The 24,040-nt window shown below is 41.8% G+C and overlaps 3 protein-coding genes across 9 annotated transcripts in view; 2 read left to right on the top strand and 1 right to left on the bottom strand.

The window, feature by feature from the left end:
- The window catches only part of suco (SUN domain containing ossification factor), a 49,692-nt gene extending 37,989 nt beyond the window's left edge, over positions 1-11,703 (bottom strand). For all 6 annotated transcript variants that reach the window (XM_030371663.1, XM_030371660.1, XM_030371661.1 and 3 more), the window contains exon 1: positions 11,411-11,703. In XM_030371663.1, the coding sequence (XP_030227523.1) occupies positions 11,411-11,463 (53 nt within the window). In that variant the 5' untranslated portion in view covers positions 11,464-11,703. The remainder of the gene's footprint in view (positions 1-11,410) is intronic.
- Positions 11,704-12,892: 1,189 nt separating this feature from the next.
- tmed5 (transmembrane p24 trafficking protein 5) lies at positions 12,893-16,580 on the top strand. The gene is made up of 4 exons (XM_030372673.1): positions 12,893-13,183; positions 13,679-13,776; positions 13,873-14,056; positions 14,668-16,580. The coding sequence occupies exons 1-4, from the start codon at positions 12,998-13,000 to the stop codon at positions 14,884-14,886; spliced, it is 687 nt and encodes a 228-aa protein (XP_030228533.1). The 5' UTR covers positions 12,893-12,997; the 3' UTR covers positions 14,887-16,580.
- pigc (phosphatidylinositol glycan anchor biosynthesis, class C) lies at positions 16,512-21,945 on the top strand. Of its 2 annotated transcripts, none has more exons than XM_030372671.1 (3): positions 16,512-16,752; positions 17,148-17,406; positions 20,485-21,945. In XM_030372671.1, exons 2-3 carry the CDS (start codon positions 17,179-17,181, stop codon positions 21,139-21,141), a joined length of 885 nt encoding a protein of 294 aa, XP_030228531.1. In that variant the 5' UTR covers positions 16,512-16,752; positions 17,148-17,178; the 3' UTR covers positions 21,142-21,945. The 2 variants fall into 2 exon arrangements, with proteins under 2 accessions (XP_030228531.1, XP_030228532.1); XM_030372672.1 differs by lacking the exon at positions 16,512-16,752 and adding an exon at positions 16,759-16,948.
- Positions 21,946-24,040: the final 2,095 nt, after the last annotated feature.

Below are 24,040 nucleotides of genomic sequence, written 5' to 3'. Positions count from 1 at the left end.
TTTCTGCAGGGTGGTATATCAAGATTATGTAGCTCCCCACTTGATTCTATAACAGTCCATGGAGGTAGAACAGAAAGCTTACTGTAGTGACGTCTTTAATTTGCTATAAGCAGCGACAAAATGCCTTTTCTTTTGGCCATCAATCGAAAACAGCCTGCATAGAATTAAGACAATGTTAAGCCATTGCAAATAAAATGTATTTAATTAAAGCCAATGGATGTAAAGTATTTTTACGAAAACAAGTGGCAAAATGAATTACTTGACCATCATGTACCTGCACAAACTCGTTAAACATGCGCTTATTTTACTCATTCGAGCCATGCAATAAAGACAATTCTCACTAATCACACATTATTTACAATTTCATCAATATTGGTTCAATCAATGAATGTCCAAACAAAACATTCCTTTTCAACTTCTTCAGTGGAATAGACAAAGCAAGTTCAGTGTTCCCTTCCCCCCCACCATCATCGTCTCAATGGTGAAAGAGAAAAGGTTTTGAAAAGACGAGGAAGGGGAAAGAAACGGCCATGGTGCGAGTGTGCATGTGCTACGTCCGCTTTGAGAGGCGGGGTTTGACCTACTTCTGGTTCTTATGCAACACTGAGGGTTGGGGGCGGAACCACCCTTGAGTAGAAATACATTGGAGGCTGCTTAAGAGGCCAAACTCAGGAGGCTTAGGGAAAGTGTGGTCAGAAATATGAGCGAGAGAAAGTGTTGTCCGAAACGGTAGCTCCAAGAATTGAAGCTCTCCGAGCTCAGGAAGAACCTCAGGCAAGACTCATGACTCTGCAGATCTACAGATATCTGCTCTACTCCTTCCCTCGTCAGTCATCCATCCTGTTCTACTTTAGCAGTAGCCCCCTTCCTCTTCCCTCTCCCTTCCCTTTTCAGGCAATATTATTTTGCCATCCTAAAATATTACATAGGGTATTTGCATTACTGAGCGTGCTGGTAATAATGCATTCCAAGATCTATTTAATCTTATCAACTAAGGTCTCAAAAGGTGGACTGCATATTTCCCAATCCAACCCTTTGATTGATTAAAATACAGACAGAAGGCTGTATTGCACTCGTTGAGTTTAGGAGCAAACTGCGATGGCGACTGGGTATAACTAACAGCTAGGTTGGCTGATTAAAATGCAGTGAAACACTTAAGTGTTTCAATGATGAGTTGGTTCACTCTCATATTATTTACAGAAGTAGGAGGAGCAAGAAGGATGTTTGCTCATGCAATACATCTGGCTTCATGCGTCCTTGCACCGGCCTAGATGAGAAATAATTTAGAAAAAGACCAAACAACATTATACAAATATATTTGTGACAAAACCAAAGGGTAAGGGTAATTCATCTTCTAAAATCCATCCCAGTATGACGGAGCGGCAAACTTAGAATAATTCATTCTTCATTAAAGCAACTGCAAGAACAATTCCAAATTATTCTCCCTTTGGGCAGTAAAAAAAGAAAGCATAATTATCAGCAGTCCAGATAATTATATAAGCATCAAATTACAAAGCCCTTTGCCGTTGTCTCATACCAAACTAAAAACAGTTTAGTCCCCGTTTGCTGGATGCAGTCAAATCGCATCGAATATCCTGCAGGCTTGGGAGCCTGCCGTACTGCAGCAAAATGAGTGTACTGCATCCACGGGACCCCACGATACAAACTGATGGCCCAACTTAATCGACCGGACGAGGAAGCTTAATCCACCTGCAGGTTTTTTATACACGTTATCCTACCACCCAGCTGTCTGGTCACTGGCAGGATGTTTGCCCAGTAACACAAAGCTTCCGCCAGTCCCAGTTACAATGGAGATTTGCCACACACACACACACACACACACACACACACACACACACACACACACACACACACACACACACACACACACACACACACACACACACACACACACACACACACACACACACACACACACACACACAGGGTGTGAGACTGTCTGTCTGAAAAGTTTCTGGCAAACTATGTGACTGCCCTACATCCCTCACGCTTGCCATTTACTTCAAGGGACTAACCTACCTTAGAAGCAGTAAATAACCCTGCATCTTTGTATCTCACACATGCCCAGGTCACGGTGTATGCTGATAAATGCGATGTCACCATTGCAACGGTCAAGTATCTTTCGCCAAGGTTCAGAGATAAGATGAGGTACTGGCAGTGGCTAAAATTGTCAACTGCACAGCAAGCAAGCCTTGACCGCGTTCAAACCAGTTTACCATCGTATCTCTGAATGCACCAGGTCACCGCTAAGCCCATTAGCCACTGCTAGAAATGATAAAAGGGTGACAAACACACTCAGAAAGGGATGCATGAGAGCAGACAGACTAACAAAGAATAAGACTGTTTCATTGTTTAGGTGTCAGCAATGGCTGACACCTGAAGATACCACTGTGTTTTACACTGTGGTTCCAATCTCTCAGTGGAAAGGAATAGTGTAGCCGATTCTGTGATGCACTCTGTAAAACACTAGGACTGTTTGTATATGGGTTCTTCAGGGCGGGGACGTGGAGAACGTAAAAAGCTATGAGAAATTATAAGAAAATATACTTGTACAACAAATCGGGCAATAAACCATTCAGAAGGCCATAGCATTGCAGCGGTTGCTAAAAATACTTCACCAACTATAAATCATAGCTCATGAAGCAGAAGCGAGAAGAAATGTGGACTGAAGTGCTTCCTCCTCCTCCAGAACAGCTGACTGAGAACAGAGAGCCAGAGTGAAATACTGAAACAGAGAGTCCGAGAGAGAATGCAATCGCAAGAAGTTCCAGCTGCCACGTGGGCGGGGGTGGGGACGTAGGGGGGCGGGGTAAAGGGCGGGGAGAGATGGTAGGACCTGCTTGTAAAAAGTAGGGGATGGGCTTCAGCCAGACTGACAAAAAAGATTCAACTGCTTGGAGGAAGCGGCAGCGGCACCGAAGAGCCGGGGAGGATCCAATCATAGAGCCTGCTCCAATCTCTAGCATAGTGCCACAACAAGGAAATAGAATGAGGTTTGAGCAGAAGCAGTTTGTCCCAAAGCCTGCTTAGCCTCTGTAATCCTCCCCTATGCTGACACATCTACTCAGCTGCTGGAGCACACATTGGCTCAGCTGAAGAGCTCCCTCGGACTCGCGCACATAAAAACACACTCCGAAAGTAAGAAACTATACCATAAACAGATCTACCGCATACAACCACAACATTGCTTTCAACATTTGGAGATTTGTGTCATACAAAAAGCAGATTACTCCTTGTTAAGATGAGAAGACCATACTGAAGAATGAATAAATGCCAATAGAGACAACCACTACTGATTATCTGAGAAGCTCTACTGACCCAAATCAATCCAGCTCCAGGTGCTTATCAGAATAGCCGTCGCCTGCCTGATGACATCAGGTGATGCAATGGCTCCACATCGACAAGGAAAACAGAAAAACAAATATGTGGAAGACTCTTATCTCAAACACACCTAAATCAAGCTAACAAAGAGGCCCAGGTATGAGCAACAGGAAGCGATAATGCACATATCACTTTGTGGCTTTCCTATATGGGGTGAGGCACATGAAACATAATTTACACTTCCAATTCCATGATGAACCATGGGAGAAATTGGTGGTCTCTCGTCAGGATCCGAGTCTCACAATAGCGGTGTGACACACGACTCCATCTCACTGCATTCGGTTTACATTAGAGCCGGTTTGTCTGTAGCACTGCATGAATAAACAGGCCTGCCTCTGCCTTGGAGCTAGACCCAGAATCAAAACACACCACGTCACCTGAGGGGCTGACTCATTAAACCCCAGCAGGATACGCTCCAGTTGACGTTAAGACATCCTTGTTAAAGAGCAAATCATCCACTTATTCATGGAGATGTATTTGTCCCCCAAGGAATCGACAGAAGCTGGTGAAACGTGATCGGGGAAGGGGAAAAAAATTAATTGAAGTCAATTGGCGAAGTAATGGAAGCGATAGGTTATCGCTTTCTGGTCCGACGCAGTGATCTTTCTTTCAAAAAGGGAAGCTACATTTTAATTTGCATCATCATTTAGACACAAAGGGAAGATAATATGACATAATATACAATTGTATGAGGTTTGATGAAGGGTTGTTCGATCACGACGGCAATCAATTAATGCAGGCATTATAGGAAAAAATAGTAAATACAAAAAAATACAATGTCTGGATAAATACAGTCCTCATGAGGTCTACTGTCCTTGGTTAACGCATTCATGTCAAAGCCAGTCAGCACACACCTAGAAAAAGCTGGACAGATAGCCCCAGCCCCCCGCCGGGTCTGGGGCTGAGTGAAGCTGAACAGTGGGAAGAATAGCAGCAGTCAGAGTCAGTAGGGTATCAAAGAGCCTTGGGGAGTGCCGGGAATGAGGATCGGAACACCATCCCAGAGAGAGCGCGAGAGAGCGAGTGAGTAGGACAACTAAGGACGCAGTCATGCGGTATAACAACGTGTGATGGGTAAAGCCACTTGCTCGGCGCATTAAAGCGTGTCTGCGTGCGTGTGGATTCACCACAGACATGAATTCAGTGCACATGCATCAGGCCGAGCAGCAGAACAGGAACTCATGGAACACAGATACTCAATGTCTGGAGTGCTATGAGACAAAGACTGGTTTTGTACAACAACACAGCGTCATTAAAGATCCTGAAGCCCCCTCTAAGTCTTATCCATCTATAAGTTTGGTGGGATTATACAACGGGTATTATGATTATATTTAATGTTTCACACAATAACTGCTAAATTACTGCTAAATTATAAAGTGCAGTGTTTCTCATTCATATAATTCGGGCTGCTGCTGTGGCCAACATCTTCTAAAAATGGAGCCTAAATATTTTACCCTCACTATACACGCTTGTTTGTAAAGGACAGAGCTACCCAGGGAGAAACATTGCAACACATTTTGGTTGACTAAACAAACCCTACAGAGGGCTTAACGTCCGTGTTGACATTCTATATGTCCAATGTATGTGGGCGGGCTTTCAGCAGGCTTTGTAGATTGGCTACAACACTGCCTGAAAGCTCCCTCAAAGCCACTCCTCCTCACTGGCTATAGTACATAATGTTCCCGAGTCAGCCTTGACGGTAGCCCCCCCCCCCCCCCCCCAAAGAATAAAAATAAAAGCATAGGCAGAAAGCGACCTAAATTAAGATTAAGACAATGAGAGGACAATAAGCAGCGGGAGAGGGATGAGGGTTGAAAATAGGGTGGTAGGGAAGGAGAGTCGTCCATAGAGGAAAAAGAACATTGTGTTCCTCTCAGAGAAGAGATAAGAATTCAAGATATACATCAATGTATACATATATTTTGTAATGTATATCATTCGCTAGTTATGCCTGTGCCAAAAGAATAATACACATTTATGTTTTAAATATAATAACAGTATGGGCAAAATAACCTATACCTTTGGTGTAGGCAAAAAAAGCCAGCTTTTTCAAGTCAACAATCACTATCCTTTTAATACCATATAGCTTCACAGTAAACAATGCTTTTTGGCCTTCGATTCAAGACACAAGGCTACTGGCTAGGATCCAATTCTCACCTTTGGCCAAAAGACTATTAATCCACCTGCACTGAGAGTTCGGATCCTGCAAATGATTTACTTTCTCAGGAAACTGGACCGATACACTTAGAAGTAAAGGTTGACAATTCTCTCCCTTTTTTTTAATGGAATATGATGGACGAATAATGGCCATTTGAATCTAATACAGAGAGAATGTCTGTTTTTTACAGTGTAATGGCTCGGGTGTTCAACTCTCGCCTGAAAGATTGCTGGTTTGATCTCCTATTTCCTCTGCCATCAGGCAGTTTGAATAGACACAAGATTAATTGTTGACATCGATGTCTAGATGTAGACAGACACAGCTGCATTTTTCTGGCACTATTGGAGGCTTCTACATACATTCATACAACTGGTTTGAATCCGTAATTGATCACTGAGATACGTTCCATTCAGTTAAAGTTCCTCCTCAAACACTTACCCTCGCAACTTGTTGAAATATGACTCTGCGGTCAAAACTCAAGAATTATTACACTGCCTAAAACACAGCCAAATCGCTCATAGTTCTAACTGCATGCCCCAGTCTTTAAGTCAGTGAGCATACACAGTGGCCGGTAAACACAGTATCCCCCAGTCTAAGTCAGTGAGCAATGAGCATACACAGTGGCTTGTGAACACAGTATCCAAACCTGTGGATTTGTGGAGAATTAGAGAAAATCTGGAAATCATGGCTGGTTTCCAGCTCAACATAAGACAATGCGAAAGATTAACCTGGGCTGCGGTCTTGGCAAACCGGCCATATCATTGAAGCAACCCAGACCCAACTGGTCGTTAAAGACACCTGCATCGGAATTCAAAGTCAGTCAGTAAGTTTCAATATAAATCAGGAAATCCTTTGTATACATGCCAATATGGTTGCATTAAAAATGTAAGTAATGGTTACAATGAAGAAACGCAATGGAAAGTGAATAGTTTTGAGTCATGGTGTGATATGTATGCGAGTTTCCAAGCAGGTCGGCAAGGCCATAGAACAAGGGCCTTTCATGCTGCTCAAAAGTGTGCCAGACCAGTGGGCTGGAACAACGGCAAAAGCCACAATGCCAGTCCAGTCTGTGTTACCATGGATTAAGGTACAAGACGAACAATGTGTTGCAATAAGCCATGATACAACAACAACAATAAGAACATTAATAAACATTTGCAAGGAGGGCTGCCAATTCAATTCTTAGTCTGCTACCTTAAAAAGAGCTAGAGGTAAAACTATTGGATGTGTGTTAATCAGTACCAAGTGTTTGTTCAAGCCAAGGCCGCGCTGAATGGTAATTAAAACAAGTCAATGTGATTTGCATAGCCCCCTTTACATCTTGACTCCTTTGAACATTCCCTGAAAGCATAATTGGAGTAAGACATTGACATTAAAATGTCAATATCATGTCCTTTAACAACATTGATAACTATTTACACTTATGTCATCATAAGTAAATACCGGTAGTTGATAAATCTTCATATAGCTGATAAAGATTTGACACAAAGTTGCAGCTCCTTTTATAGTTGCGTCTATCCTGTCATGCTTGCCTTGATCAGAAGACAACAAAGAGTCCCGTTCATATTTACTGCATAGCAGAACATTACAGCTTCATTGCAATGCATATGAAGGCAACAGAACAGGAGTAGTAAATCAGTGCAGATGCTGACTGACTATATAATAGATTAAATATATAAATATAAAATAAATCATAAAAAAAGAATCCCAACACAAGATTAACATCATGCAAGCATATAACATGTAACGTTATGCAAACTACATACAAATTTAGTGGCGAGTGAGTGTTGGTGAGTTATCGACACAGCATGGGTATTTACTGCGTGAATCTCCAGCATCGACAGCTCATTAATTACAAGTGCCAAAAAAATTCCATGTGCCTTTATACCCTATTGCACATCCCACGGACAATCACTTCAATGGAATGGCTGTGTTGCAATGAGGCATTGATCAGGAGGACCCCACTTAGCCCAGACCTCCTCTACTGGGAGCAGATGCAGAATGTGGCAGGGAGCTGACAATGTAGCAGAAGCAGAATAAACCCAGAGGAGAAATACCACATTGCATTGTTTAACTTATCCACACCCTGGACATTTAAAGTATTGAACGCCATGAAGGTGTTCAGTAAAAAAAAAGGAGAGTGCAAGCAACAATATCAGCGTTGTGTGTATAGTGATAGAAAATAAAAAACACATCTAGGAGGCATACATGCAACCAATTGCAGGACAATAAATCCTAGAGAGAGGAGTGCAGCAAGAAGAGGGTGAGGAGTGTGAAACCAAAAGGCTGCAGATAATAAAGTGCACTAATGAGGTTTACTGACCTTCCATCTCTCATGCATCAAGTACAATCAAAATACATACTACTTAACCACGCCCCCTTTTTTTTTTGCTTCCCTTTTTTCTGCACACAAAAAAATAATGCCAGGCAAAGACTGACCAACAAGTGGTCAGTGCCGACTACTGCTGTCCAACTCAATGAGAACAGGAAAGATTCCTGACTGTAGCAATGCTGAGGCACACCAGGTACTTTTACAATTAGGCCAGGGTCCATACAGCCTTTTCTTTCTTTTTTTACAAGGAGTGGGGGCGGAGGGTCATTACCGACAGAGGGCCTGGTAATTCTGAACATTATGTCCTCCCATCGTTAATGAGGAAGAAGCCCACGAACACTGAAGAAGACTCAAGAGCAAAGGATTAAGGAATAGTTGTGTTTTCTCAAGCCTGTATAAAAAAAAAATTGCAAAATATAATGCATTATTTAAGTGTTTTCAACTTGTTTTGATGATTAAGATGTTAATTAATTGATTCATTTGTGTATACTTAGGTATGGTGAGTGGGAAATTTGATAAACACCGTTGCTGAATACAAGGGTACGCAAACATGCTTCAGGGACATCGTTTGACTGGAAAGTTTTAAAGGCCATGTTCTCCTCAACAGAAAAAAAACTGGTTGAGCAGAAGCTTTCCTGGTGTTATATTACTGGACCTGCGGCTGTGCTGCTTACATCCCCACATCTAAAGACTTACCATGGGCTATGATCGACCAGCAACAACACACTTCCAAACATTTCAATGCATCAAATCAATTATTGCGGTAAACAGAAGTAATAGTTACACCATTCCATTTACATAAATTTGGATGACATAATGGCTAGACATAACTTACACACATAGAAAAGATATCACAAAGGGTTTTTAAAGGCCCTCCTCTGGCCTAGGCTGCAAGATGGTTATGAAGTGTAGCATTATCCACAACCAGCTTCATCAAATAAAAATCTTCTCTTGTACGTCCTGTGAGCCATGTATCCCAATTAATAGTGCCCGGAGTGAGAAGAACACAATAAATCATATAAATATGAAGAATTTGAAAAAGCAGTATCCGAAAACGGGTAACAGGGACAGATATCCATCTAGTGGAAGTCTCTGCCCCTCTCATGCTTCTCGCCACTAAACCCATATGACTGAAACGAGTCCCAGCCTCTTTTGACAATAACGCATATTTGGAGAACCCAGTAGCAGGCGTTCCGTCATGAGAAGGTAACGAGGTTATCTCTTGCCCAAGTGCATGAATATAGCTATTTTAAATTCAACACTAGAGTAAGAGAAGTTGCAGCAGGTCACTAACAGGAGCGGGGCACAGAGAATGGCAGAAGGGGCCTTCTGTCACGAGACTTTAGGAAGTCACTATGGGGGCACCTGATAAGATGCATTGGTTGAACTGATCAGTGGCAGGTGAGTCCTAAGAGATACAACAGGATTTCCCGTATTCAAGCAGGCAGACTTCTCTACGGAGACACACACATCAGCAGCATGCGGAGGGTGTACTTAGCGCAGGGCATGTTGTTGATTTTGCGACAAGAGGAATGCACCTATCCCGCTAAACTGTGCTCCTTTCGACCAGTCAACATCCATGCACACTGCTGCATGCAGATCAGCCGTTCTGATTCCTGCAAAAGCAGGAAAACTAAAGAAAAAACGCCAGCAAGCCCGGCAAGAACTGAAGCAAAGTCAGTGAAGCAGAGAATGCAGCTTGAGATTTCAAATTGGCATCTTCTGATACTTAAATTGCCAAATGCAATTATTAGAATAAAACCGGAAGGCTGAACATGCCAGCTGAATAATGTAACTTAGGAAATGCAGAAACACATCCATTCTAGCCAGGCGAGTTGTAACCATTGAGGAAGACACAGTCCCTTTCCAACAGTCGTTTATGATAGAGACCCCTGTTCATGCTTTAAAAACACCATGGACAAGTCACCTACCCTCTCCCCTTTCAGCGCTGTGCTTCCTGGGAAATGTGAGGTACACTTGCCACCAGGAATAGGACAGCAACACACAAGTAGGGGCTCCAAAATAAGTCTAGTAGGTGCATTGCTATGACTGAGAAAGTGAAAATGTTCTGCAGAATAGAAAACAACCAAAGTGGATGTGATTTTGCATCACTATAATACTCCCCAAGTGAAGATAGAATAGATGAAGTTGTCCTGCCAATTATGGGGAAAGCCTCTCAACAACACATAACATACAGGAATCAAGCAATATTATCGGAAAACCAACTTTTTCTTGGACTCATTAATCAATTTCATTTTTACGTTAGCGACTAGCCCTGTCACTTCTGCACATTTCCCCCTCACTTGGTCACGCAGAGAGCTGATAACAGAGGGCCTGTCTTGTTTCTGCTCTGGAAACCCTTAAACCTTTAACTGCTATCTTACCGTCAAAAGAAAATGTATATGGTTTAAATATCACCAAAGAAAATAAAAGATTTATAAAACACAAATTGACAAAAGGATGGCAATGTACCTGGCAACCAAAAGTGTAAACTAAAAGAAAAAAAAGCATATTACTTTAAGGGCAAACAAAGTTTATTTATGTAAACTCGATAAGCAATCGAGTTTATAATAAGAAAGCATTTATCTACTTGATAAGCAAATAATAGGTCTGATTGAAATATATTGACATTGGTATTATCACTAAGTATAATAGATAGTGTTTTATTTCAATAAACTAGATAGCATTTACACTCTGCATAAAACTAGCTAGTATGTAGAAGCAACAGCAGCTTCCATAGCAGTTCATCACTTATTTAGAAACACATAAAGCTAAACTTGAAAAATATGAATCATACGTAATACTTGGTAGAACAAACACACGCATATATATTTACACACGTATAAATATACATACATACATACATACATACATACATACATACATACATACATACATACATACATACATACATACATACATACTGTATATAGATATAGATAGCTTTGCAGTATTCATAAGACTGACTTCCACTTGTTATGGTATGCGTCGATGCTTCCTGCAAAGCATGCTCCTTTTATCATCCTTTCAGATCAAGACTTGGTGTACAACATAGCTTAGACATTATGAAAAGGTTGGATTGTTGCTACACAACCATGCAAATACGTTCACATATGAACGTATTTGCGCCAATCTATCATGCGCATTGTGTTAGTAAGGCTAGCAAGTTGGTTTCCTTCCTATTGTATTAGTGCCGAACGTCTAAGTTATGCGAATAGTTTAAGGTTTAATCAACTTCTTGATTCCTATTAAAATATACTCAGGTCTGCGGGTCAAAATAGCATTTGTCTTGTGAATAATACATTGATATAAACAGCCTAACTAAGGCCAACCAGACATCCCTCAACACACCCCGACCAGCTTTTAAGGTTAGCATGATGATAAGAAATATGTGGCAAAACATGATCCATCGCCATGGCAGACATTATGAAGGTTATCCTCATACACTTCTGCATGACCATAAAAAATGTAACGTCAACCACATTTTGTACATTGGTGCAAAGGTTTGCTTAGCTTACCAGCACAGAAGAGCAACAATGAGGCACACCAACAAATCGCGCAACCTCTTCATTATCTTCCCGCGGGGACCAACATCCTCGCTCTTTTGGTGATATTTCTAATGTGTCGTGGATACTCGGCTATGGACGATAATAATGTATCGACTGAGAGCCAAAGCACATTTTAAATTAGATTCATGAAGATGTTTTTTTTTTGGTCAAATCTACAGCTTACTAGGTCTAAATTTCATTGTATCAAACGTTCGCTTCCTCTTGCTTGCTTGGTGGCTTCTGCAGTTGCTCGATAGCAAGCTTTTGGTAAGCGCAGCCTCTTCACGCGTCAGACCAATTGGATCAGACTTGTAGTTTAACGGACGAATCACAGGGTAGAAATTGCAAACAGAATCCGTTGCAGCCCCGCCTCCTTAGATGACTTGGACATGCTGGAAGTGGACGCGTCACCGATTTCTTGACAGGCAAACTCCTCAAACCAGTGAAAAGGTATTGCCTGATGGTTTGCTGACTCGTTTTAATAAAAGATTACGAAACACTTGGCTATAGCAATATTATTGGTAATAAGCTTCGCAATATCACAATTTCACATTTTGGTGTCAATTAATATTGTTATTATAAGTAGGTAGAAGTCGTAATAATAATAAGATTATTATTGAGGATAAATATTATTGTTGTTATTTTATCAATAATAACTCTTTGATAATCTAATAATAATAGAAGGAGGTTTGTGCGGTCTTCACTTATAAAATATAACGCAGCAAAGCTTCTCCATGTTTTGTTGATGTTTTTTTGTTTTATTGTTTTGGTTATTTATTTTTTGCCTTGTTTTGTTAACGAAAGAATAAATAAATTATCGATTCAAAGTATGCATGTATCCAAAGAAAATGTTTGTGTAGGCCTATAGTAACCTAACAAACTGTCTTATATAGATCAATGAAACGTAACCACCCTCTATACTGGGCTACTAGACGTTGAAAACCACATCAACTGTTGCGAAGTATCCAATTGACTATCACAACTAAACATTAAAAAAGCTCCTCTGGACTCTGTCGTGCACCCTTTTGACTGCAGTTATTTGGTTGATCATCTATTGGTTAATTCTTGTTGGTATTCTCAGATGTAGGTCGCTTTATCAATCTTGGAAAGACAAATGTTTCCTCAATTATGTAATTTTCTTTTCTTTTTCAACATAGCCACAGAAAAAATCACTGTAATACAGCAGCAATAAATTATAGTAGCAGCAATAAATAAATCAATGAATCAAATCTCTACTTAGAAATTGTAATTGTCCCTGGTCCAGGGAACATGGAACGTCATTTCCCAGAGATCACTGCAAACCCAATACCAGTGCGATAATTTCATGAAATGTTATACCGCTACACGAGATATTGAATAATTGTGGCCACAACAAATAAATACAAGAAAAGAAAAGACAATGTAATTCTTTCAAAAATATTCGACTACGATTTTTTTTACAGGCGGGGTCCTCAAAGAATATCAGTCCTGTCCTCGCGAACGTATGAGCTGTCCAACAAGTTTTAGAGTGCAAGAACAAGGACTTTAGGCTGTCAAATTGTTTATTGTCGATTTACTATGGGAGTTATTAGGATGTTACTGGAATTATCGCTAGTGTTTTTTGCTTTCTCTACAAGGTTTATTGCGTTGGCCGCATTCTCGCAGTCTTTTGACAGCGACTTCACGTTTACCTTACCCGCCGGTCGGAAGGAATGCTTCTACCAGACCATGAAGAAAGATGCATCGTTGGAAATTGAATACCAGGTAGATTCCAAGTTAAAATACCGACATTAATATTTTCTGATGGTATTTATCAACACAAACGCAGCACAATTTTGTTAACATGGAACTATCAGTAAAGTAAATTCGTAATAACTTTTCTTAACATATCAGCCCAATGTTCTTCGGACAAATACGTTTGTTTTAAATAAGATTAAAATAAAAAATTGATGTTACCGTGGTCAGGTGCCATGTCAGAAAATAGTTGGTTATACAAACTTCACCAATACTTTCTGTGTGCATGACGGCTTGTTTGATTATTCATGTCATTGGAATTTCTGGTCTGAATTGTACCCTCAAATGTGTTGCTTTTCGACAAATAGTTTCGTTCAGGCATTTTAACACCCCCCCCCCCTTCAACATTGTTATGTATGTCATTGGGATTTTGGGTTATGGTCTACTCGAGTATTGTATTTAACATCTTGTATATCGTGTAGTGCTATTCAATAGTGTGTCTGTGTCTTTTGCCTCTATCTGTAGGTGTTAGATGGCGCAGGCCTGGATGTTGACTTCCACATCTCTTCTCCCACTGGTCATGTGATTTTCAGTGACTATCGCAAATCAGACGGCGTGCACACGTGAGATTTTTTATGCACAATAATCAGAAGCCTTCAACACCATCACCGCCAGCATCGTCATCGCGTATGCCAACGACCTGTTTGTTTTTCCTCTAGAGTTGAAACAGAGGATGGAGATTACGCATTATGCTTTGACAACACATTCAGTTCCATATCGGAGAAGGTTATCTTCTTTGAGCTGATCCTGGACAACATGGATCAAGATTTAGATGACGACGATGACTGGAAGGAGTATGTTCATGGAACAGATATGCTGGACATGAAACTGGAAGACATTATGGTAAGAAGTTGTCCTGACTTCAATAACCTCTGTGTAGTACAGAAATATTGAACAAATAATTATAATCTTTGTTTGTAAGTGTGAGTATTTAATGTTATCTTTTGAGAAGGAGAACTGACTAGGTGTCTCATTTCATGAGGTGCAGTCATTTTTTTAAATGTGTCTTAGTTGCTAGTCATGTTTGTTATTCAGCCTGGGTTGTGTTGGCAGTCTGCTGAATAGATTACCTAGTTGAGAGTCGGGGTCAGTGTGAACGTTCCAAATCTAGAATAGATTTTATTATTTGAATAACTTGATTATTGTACCAGTTAATGAACAACTACCGATTCACTAATGGTCTGAGCAATCGCATTAAAACCGTAGCAGTGTTTGATTACAATTAAAAGTTTTACCAATAATCTTCGGTGTTAACATGTGAGTAACAAAGGCTGTTGATCCCTCTGCATAAGACTAAATCTAATCTCTCTCATAAACGTAGCCTAGATCCTAGTTGGATTCCATTTACAGTCAGGAAGTGGAGGGCAATGGAGCTGGGGTCCACCTTTTACCCAGAACCCCTGTGTGTTGGAGGAAGCGCCTCTGACCATTTCCTCATTTCCTTCCCCCTGCAGGACACAATCAACAGTGTGAAGGCCCGACTGGGGAAGAGTGCACAGATCCAAACGGTGCTGCGGGCCTTTGAGGCGCGCGACCGCAACATCCAGGAGAGCAACTTTGAGCGGGTGAACGTCTGGTCTGTCATTAACATGTTCGTTATGGTGCTGGTGTCTGGCGTTCAGGTGTACTTGCTCCGCTCCCTGTTTGATGACAAAAGGAGAATGCGGACGTAACACTTGCCCCAGCGGCAGAATAAGAGGTGGAACAAAACACACCTAGTACAAAAATAGATCAACTGACGTGGCTGCATTGTACATGACTATACAAGGGCACTGTATAAACACAGAATCATACAAAGAGATATAAATATTTTAACTTAAAACGTATACATATTTACTCGAATGCCAAAGGTCATTTTGTTGTGTTGACTAACTGATGTCAGGTGATCAGTGCGAGGATCTTACTATGATGCCAACTTTATCCCAGGAATACTCTTTCTAAACTACATAAACTTAATGGGGTAAAACTGAGCATAGAAATGCTCTATACTTGTATATTGTGGTGTATGTCTTCCAAACAGGCCTGGAGCTATAGAATGTTGGGGAATATCCTTCTTTCATGTGATATAAGTTACTGAGATGCCTTCACCTTTGCCTTTTTCTCATAGTTCATGTTTTTAAAAACATGTTACCATCAGATTTACTGTGATATAATATCACTTTCGACTATCATTCATCAGCAATTTCCCCAATCTGTGCCTCCTTTACCAGTCTCTTGCCGCCTTGAATAGCTATTTCAACCGTTACAAATGACCCCTCTCCACAGGGCTCTGTGTTGAAGTAATAGGGACACATTGCTAACCGTAGTTCATAGCACCAAGGGGGAGAGTGGAGTAGGGAGAAAGGGCCATCTCCATGGCCTGGCTCCCAGGCTGCATTGACTGGACAGCAGTTGGCTTCACTCGCCCTCTTCTCTTCAGCTGTGTGGCCACTATGAGTTTCTGGTTACAGCCACCTTGCCTGTGAAGATATTGAGTCACATAAGTCTATTTCTGCTTTACTGACCAGCAGTTGGGTCATCGCCACTACTAGAGAGGCTAGAAACAAAACTCCCAACAAAATTGAGAACAGACCCCCGCAGTTATTTGTTGGCTTTATTTACTGGTCTGTATAGTCAAGGTCATTGGAAACACATAGACAAATGGTCAACAAGTTCATAAATGGATGCACTGTCAGAGCTCTAGATCTGTGTGGGTTTATGAAACCTTTCAAATCTTTAGCATCTGTTCATGGGTTTTGATTCGATTTTGTTTATAACGTCAAACAAAATGTATTTTAGGACGTTGGTTACTTTATTTTATCTTTTGACTGCATTGATGTTTTCCTTTTTACTTTGTCAACTAAATGGTCTCTGTCTCCATCTTCTGGTGGGACTTGAAATTGCTAAAGAAGGTTTTAATGTACAGTATTCTTGTACAAAAATGTCGCTGCATTCAATTGCATTGTGAACAATCTTTTTGTTAGGACATAAATCCTGACAGTTGCTGTGGACATTGCATTGCACATTGCAGTGACCTGATCCCCTGACGGGCTGTCTAGGGATCAGGAAATATCTCTGTTTATCTTTGCCTTAACTTCAGTTCAATGAAATGCATTGTTACATTTTTAAGGGTTTCTAATGGAAATCCTCCGTATGTTAACCATTGTTAAGGTTATGTTCAAATGCCTACATTTCCAATTAGAGATTTAGCGTTACATAAAGTGTTTTTCAATTACCTTTAGCGTAAACATACATTTTGCAACTGTATTTAAACAGTTGTTTAAATACTGATGCAAACGCATCAGTTATTTTCCAGATAAATAAACAAAAGTATTACCTGGGCTATTTGATTGAAATACATGTACATTAAAAGACTACCTTTTCTGAATTGCCTACTGGATGTTTTGCGAGAATGCCGATCAGAGGAAATACGTCACAGGTATGGCATACGGAGCTGTCACGAGGGCGCTGTCTTTGGATGCGTCGCGGTGTTCTCTATTTGCGTCTCTTCCGGGATGTGACAGGACGAGACGCCGGGCAAGAAACCGGAACTATACCAGGTAGATATACATTTCACGACGTTCATCTACATTCTCCGAAGAAATTAAATAGTATCTCTGTATTTGACATCCGCTAACTAATGTCAGTTTATAGATAATTGACCGGAAATATACTTATGTATTTCACCTGTGTGTTACGTAAGGTTACAATTCATAACGCATGCTGCTTGGCATTAGTGTGGTAATATATGTGCAGGTAAGATGGCATGTTATAGGAAAGTGAAAAGCCCAATGTGAGGGATTTACGAAACACGTAGTCTTAAAAGTAAATGCAGCCCTGTGGTTGGTTTAACTGGTTTACTCTAATTTGTGTCGTCCTAAGTCACTTATTCTGTTCGCACGTCCACTTGAGCCTTCGAATAATATGTCTGCATCTCTTCCCCGATAATGCCAAGTATCTGATTGACTGGAAGCCTGGTCAATGTGATGGGGCCAGACATTGCTCCGGGTCCTGATGTTCCCTGGCGGAAGGTTCTGTGGGAACGCCAGCCGTTCCCTGATAACTATGTGGATGAACGCTTCCTGGAGGAGCTCCGAAGGAATGAGGGAATCCGGCAGTACCGCTACTGGGCTGTGGTGAAGGAAGCCGTTCTGGTCGGCCAGCAGTTGTCCTGTGTGGCCATTTTCATCACTTTCTGGCTCTACATGGAACAGGTATGGAATGGACCTTCCCACTTTTGGTGCGATATAGATTTGGTTCTGGGACCTGAGGGGTATTCCATCAAGCAAGCTTAAGGCAAAGCCGGGCTTATTTTTTTGCTTGGCCTCGCTACTTTCAGCTAGAGTTGCGTTCCATTAAGTTGACTTAAAGGTCCCATGGCATGCTACTTTATGGATGCTTTAATAGATATTAGTGGGCCCCTAACACAGTATTTGAAAACGCTCCCAAAATTCAGCTGTGGTGCAGAATTACAGCCACTACGATCCAGTCGCACATTGAGCTTTCCCCAAACGTGCTGTTTTGGTGTCTGTAGCTTTAATGCAAACGAGGAGGAGAGAGGTGGGTCAAGGAGGAGGGTCGGGTTGTGAACTTGACCAGCTTGCGGCCACGGTACCATGCGCTCTGTTTAAGGTGGATGTATCACTATAGAGTGGCGAAGTCACGCCCCTTCCGGTGGAGCTCATGGGACCTATGAGCTCGAAAAATATGAATGGGTGTCAATGGAGGGAAAATAATAATTTTCTGGTCCCAGTCTTTATATGCCCTGGATTACACATATGTTTGTGGATTTAAATGATAATTTTTCATGCAAAGAAAACTAAAAATTTTCGTGTAGAAGTTTGATAATTTTAGGTTTTATGTGAGGCCGCTTTGTGAACTACAGCTCTTCGCTGCTCTCGACGCATATGATGTACATCACCACACCAGCATTTGGAACTCGGCACAGAGATGGCGATCTCTCTGCTTCACTTCGCCACTTTTTTTCAAGGTGAGGATAAAAGCATAGAAAGAGGTGAAAACCACTATAAGTCGGGGCATGTGGAGAGTTTTAGTTATGTGCCATCTCTGTGCCGAGTTCCATGTGCGGGTGTGGTGACGTATATCCTATGCGTCGAGAGCAGCGAAGAGCTGTAGTTCACAAAGCGGCCTCACATAAAACCTAAAATTATCAAACTTCTTCACGAAAATTTTTAGTTTTCTTTGCATGAAAAATTATCATTTATATCCACAAACAACATATGTGTAATCCAGGGCATATAAAGACTGGGACCAGAAAATAATTATTTTCTCTCCATTGACACCCATTCATATTTTTCGATCTCATAGGTCCCATGAGCTCTACCGGAAGTATTACCGGCAGTATTCTAGAACACTCCGGGTGCTCCAGCGGGAGTCCTGGAGCGCTGTATCTAATTAATATCATATTATACGTAGATATGTGGTCGCCTCCAGACGATATTATGAATCTCAGACGTCTGCGTCGGGTTCTCTGATTTCTCGGGTTCTAACACGTCAACATCAATCTGAAGCAGACTTAACCACGACATGGAGGAGAAAGGGTGAAGCCCCGCTTCTCGCTGCAGAGGGACCAACGCCTCCTGCAGCAGGCAGTGCCGAGGCGGTGGTCCGGGGCTCAAGTGGAAGACATCGCGGGCAACAATCCCTTTCTCCTCCATGTCGTGGTTCATGTTCTTCAGGGAGTCAAAGCCAAAGTTCCTTTCCCCCAATTCCTTCTCAACCATGGATGAGATAACCCCCACTACGAGTCTCGTTGTGGAAATACCAGAGACGAGAGTCCGACGTGTTATGCGCCATAACACCAACAGCAGAACAGTTATCCAAATAACAAAGAAGTGTAGGCCTACAACACTTGCTTTACAGTCCTGGAGCTCTATATTTAAATAACATCATATACCTGCCTGATAGCTTTCAGGCGCCCCGTCGGATTTCCGGCGTAACGATGTGTCTGCGAGAAAAATAAATAAAATAATCAAGTTTGTGTGGGGGACGATAGGCAGGCTGGATGAACTCATATTAATGTTTTTAAGGGAATCTCCGCTAAGTTACCATGGCAATTTATCCGACCAAACTAACCTGGTTGGTACCAGGCTAACTGACGGGCTTATTTGATGTTGTGTTTGAGAGAATTCCATCTGTTGGAAACAAGTGTACCATCAGAAGGTTCCACCGAGCCTAGTCCTCACGATTTTGTCAAAAATGTACATATATGAAGTACAAACAGCGTATATTTTTACTAAGGGTCTTAGATTGAATGATGCAAATACAATAATTAAATGAATTGCTATCAGCTATATTGGATATTTTCTCAACACATTTTTTATTAAATTCTGGGTAAATGGTCTAGCATTTGCCCTGTGGGACAGGCGACCCGAGTTCGCTTCCCGAGTGCGTAATAGAATTCTTGATGTTGGCTTAATTTTGTAATTCCCTTTATGTCAGAGTAAGAAGGCCTAACGATGGGCTTTTATATAATAAATATGTTTTACAATTTTCCATGAAACCAAATATAACTTAATGTTACTTACTTAATGTTAATAACGTTAGTGAAGCCTTTGCCACAATGACAAAGACACTGCTGCATGGGAAATTGTCAGCCACATAAATTCCATTCAGGTGAGTTTCTCGGCAGGCAGCCGAGAATACCTCTGAGATAAATACTATGGTTATTCAATTTAGAATATTCCAAGAAATGAAAAATAAATGGCATGAAAAGTTATTTTATTTCTCCAGTAATCCTTCCTAAATTACTAATAGCGTGGGGATTGAACCCAAGTCCGACAAGTTACCTCGAGACTATCACCCTGATTTCAAAACTATTGTCAATATTCAATTCAAATATGTTACGCTTAATACTACTGCATTCAAAAGATCTGCGATTTTATTGCCGTTTTTATTAATGGTTGCGGTGTTCCCTTTTTGAGTTATTATATGCTTGTATTCCTCCTAGACCTCCACCAGCAGCTTCTGTTCGCTGCTGGTAAAGATGCTGCCTGATCCTGTATGGACATTTGATCCATGATTCGACATTCACGGTTCTGGGCGGGTTGCATTTCTCCTGACTGCGCGTAATCCAAGATAACGTTAGCCTGATTTGAACTAACCTGACCAAGGCGAGGCTGAACTGGGTTGATGGAATGGCTTTAGCCTCAAGTGGAAGTTGGCGTTAGCTTAATCAACTAACCTTCGTTAGCGACTTTGATGGAATACCCCTGTTTACTACTCTTATTTTCTTCTGCCACTTGTGATTGACCTGACCAGTTTTGTTCTAGGGTCTGCTCTCCCCAGAAGTTCTTCTGTGGACCAGTCTGATAGTTGGCGTACTGGGCTATGGATTACACAACGCACTGAGGCCGCAGCTGGGCACAGACCGCGAGCCCCGCACGCACCTGGCAGACCTGCAGAGTGCCGCCATTTTCCTTTCTTTCACCTTTGGCTTTTCGCCAGTTCTGAAGACGCTGACGGAGTCTGTGAGCACTGACACGGTGTACGCCATGTCTGCATTGATGCTTCTGGCCCACCTGGTGTCGTTCCCGTACGCCCACCCCTCACCCACTGGCAGCCTATCCCTTAATGCGGCGCTGTTTGCCTCTGTGTGTTTGGCGTCGCGGCTCCCAGGGGCCCTGCACACCTTTGCCATGCTCAGCTGTGCCCTGTTGATGTTTGCCCTGTGGCCCTGCCTGTTGCAGAGCATCAGGGACCATGCCATCGGGCCGTCCGCATGGCTGTGCGTCGCGGTGTGTCTTGGAGGGGTGGGGGGCCTGGGGTCCAGGTGGCTGGGGGGGGCTGTACTCCTGGCCCTTGCCCTTGTGAGTGTCATCCTGCTCTGTCCTTTACTGCTGGTCAAGCTGCAGAGACACAAAGACAACATCCAGGGACCGTGGGATGAGGCTGAGATCCATGAGGACCTCTGTAAAGTCCCATACTGAGGTGAATAGGGTGAGCGCCCAACATGATGATAAGGCAGTCATATGCAGAGGGACCGGCAGCCTATGTTGCTCTCCTGTCAACACCAAAGATAATGGGTAAAACTTGAGGGAATGCTGCTACAGTTTTAAATTGTTTGTGTGCGATTGATGTGCTTTTCTGCCTAAAATTACAAAAGCTACTTCTTTATACTGTGATAAATCTCATGGTTGTTTTATTTATACTTTTTTCTATTTTATCGTAGCCCCTACTATTTAATAAGTGGGAAAAAAGGGGCTTGAATTCCACTGAAAATATGGTTAATGTTTAACTGTTTTTGCAAGTATTTCCAAATAAAAATGTATTGCGCATAGATTAACATGACATTTGTGACTGCTGTCTGTGATCCAGTTGCACAGTGTAGTAGCGGAAAAAGCCACTAGATGTCCTAACTTAACCACTAGATGTCCTAACTTAACAGGTTAAGACTTTTCGTTTTCCTGTGGTATGAATAATTTTGTTATTCTAAATTAATTACATATTGCTTCTCCAAGCAATGTGAGCTGGAACAATATATATCAATACCTCTGTGTGACTACATTCCTAGGTGATAGACACGATGTATATGTTTTCTACAGTTTCTGGTGCACCAAGTTTCTCTGGAATTCAAAGAGTGAAGACTACAGGGACTGCCATACATGTTTACCATGTCTTTCCCAACCGATTCTGACTTAGAAATGATGCATATTAATAAAACGTATCTACTTAAGTATTTTGCTGAATGGTTGCTCTTAAAATAAAGTATATGTTTTCCCCTGGTAAATGTATCCAATTGTATATATTCACCTTTGTCATAGCAGATTGAGCAATTTTACACATTTTTGTTGACGGAGCTCAGGCAAATTAGAGATTTCCGGAGACAAAGCCAGAGTACAACCTTTCTGGACAAAGATTTTTATGTACAACACAGGTCCAAACGCAGACATGAAGTTTTCTGGGGGAGGAATAATTTGGCACACTACTATACTGCTGGATTACACATTGTGCACCTCATTGACATCTCAGCCTGAATGATTGTTGGTGTATATGGGAAATGTAGTTATCGATAGAAAAGCATAATCTGAAATAACAGGAAACTGGATGCTGCATCCTGAAATAGTTGAATGTGTTGTATGTGTAATTTTTTTCACTAAATTGAAACTTGCCGTCAAGTTTAGGCCAATGAACAAATATACTTGATATTATAATGCTACATATAAAAGCATGCTTTAACAACTAAATATGTGGGTATTTTCCAACCCTATTATTTATGCAAATGTTCTAAAAGTCAGGGAGGAAGGAGAAAAAAATCAGGTGGGGTATGGTTTTTTGACATTTTGGTTTTCATTGTTTACTTAAATGGGAACCAGATGGAAATGCTATATCCTACCATTCAAACATTTATTCTGGTCAAAATGAGCTATTGTGTATTGTATTTAATTGTATTAGCTGCAACAATTGAATCGAACTGTGCGCACTATGCAGGATTAGACGTACAACTGGTATAATGGTATGTTTGTTGAGATGGTTACGCCCAGGCAGTGTGTGATAGATGAGGGATAAGAGGCAGAGATAGATTGGGTAGGGGAAAAATGTGAGGGAAATGGACGAGAGAAAGTAAAAAGCAGGAAAGGCCCTAAAGAAACTGTTGGAGAGCGCAGAGGAAATACAGAGAGTGGGGGACCCTGGCCAAAAGTCGGGGTGCAACCGGACAATGGAGGAAAGTGAGCAGAGAGAAAAAAGAAAGGCAGGGGAAATGAGATGTTGCATGAGGGAAAATTGGGAACGTGCAATAAATCAAATGCATGGTACAAAGCACTGAAGGGGGTTGAGGGAGTGGGCTTAGCCTGTTGTCTCTGGCTCCTGGCTAGTGAAGTTGGAACGAACATTGGCCTGTCTGCTGTGGCTGATGGGAAAGGGAATATGAGAAACACATTTTCCAGCAGACCCCCACCCAGCTCAAATAACACACTCGTTCCCCCCTATGCCTCTGTAGCCCAAGGTTTGGTTACGGGTGTGAGTTTAGGATTTGTGTGTGTGTGTAAGTGCATGCATGTCCTGTATGTGAGTGTATTTGTGTGTGTGTGTGTCAATGGGTGGGGGGCTGGCTAGAATGTGGCCCGGGTGAGTCTAAACGAGTGGATTTGTGCTTGGATGCTAACCCAACATGTGGTCCCTGGGCTGAGCCACCGCCGGGTTGAACTGTGGACTCCTAGAAGCCATCAACGACGGGAGGTGTACGATGCAACGCAGGATCAGTGGAGTCAGGGGGGAAGGGGCGTGCGGAGATGAGAAATGGCCATTTGAAAAACAGCGTAAGATGAGGAGTAAGATAGGTGCCATTTACGCACATGTGGTCGCTGTTCGATATGAAACAGATATAAAAGGTGTGTAGCGATAAACACACACACACACTATCTCGTACATGAAGTCGCCCACTTGTTTAACCTGAATGTAGCATAGTACCAAATCGAACTGATGTGTGTGTGTGTCAAACAGAGCATATCTATAGAGTATCTAAGAGCAGATCAAAAATTTTGGGCAATCTATCACTTGGGAGCGAAGGTAGAATTTCCTTGTTTGTCCATAAGGTGCACGAGTGTCTTCGCTAATATGTTTTTGGAAGTAATGAGAATGATCGTCGACCTGGCAACGATCTGTCCAGCACCAGTTGGCTCAAATTAGCAGTCCTGCAGGCTCTCGGCTCCAACCCCCTTTCCCATCCAGCTGACCGGAACAAACAATCACACGCTAGCCTTGATTACAACTACAGGGGGAAAATGACTATCAGAGAGTTAGAAGTTATGGCAGTACGAGGGGCTTCTCCATGAAACCCGGTTCCAGGCGTGGTTGCAAGCAGCATGTGTACCCATTGTTAAATCG

This window comes from Gadus morhua, chromosome 12 (genome assembly GCF_902167405.1).
Source record: "Gadus morhua chromosome 12, gadMor3.0, whole genome shotgun sequence".
Lineage (NCBI taxonomy): Eukaryota > Metazoa > Chordata > Actinopteri > Gadiformes > Gadidae > Gadus > Gadus morhua.
The sequence above is the reverse complement of the archived record's forward strand: the minus strand, read 5'-3'. Positions and strand labels throughout refer to the sequence as shown.

Excerpts from the sequence above, each read along its gene's own strand:
- tmed5 (XM_030372673.1), top strand. The coding sequence starts at position 12,998 with ATGGGAGTTATTAGGATGTTACTGGAATTATCGCTAGTGTTTTTTGCT. Across the intron at positions 13,777-13,872 it reads AAATCAGACGGCGTGCACAC|AGTTGAAACAGAGGATGGAG; the intron begins GTGAGATTTTTT and ends TTTTTCCTCTAG. Across the intron at positions 14,057-14,667 it reads TGAAACTGGAAGACATTATG|GACACAATCAACAGTGTGAA; the intron begins GTAAGAAGTTGT and ends TTCCCCCTGCAG.
- pigc (XM_030372671.1), top strand. The coding sequence starts at position 17,179 with ATGGGGCCAGACATTGCTCCGGGTCCTGATGTTCCCTGGCGGAAGGTT. Across the intron at positions 17,407-20,484 it reads TCTGGCTCTACATGGAACAG|GGTCTGCTCTCCCCAGAAGT; the intron begins GTATGGAATGGA and ends GTTTTGTTCTAG.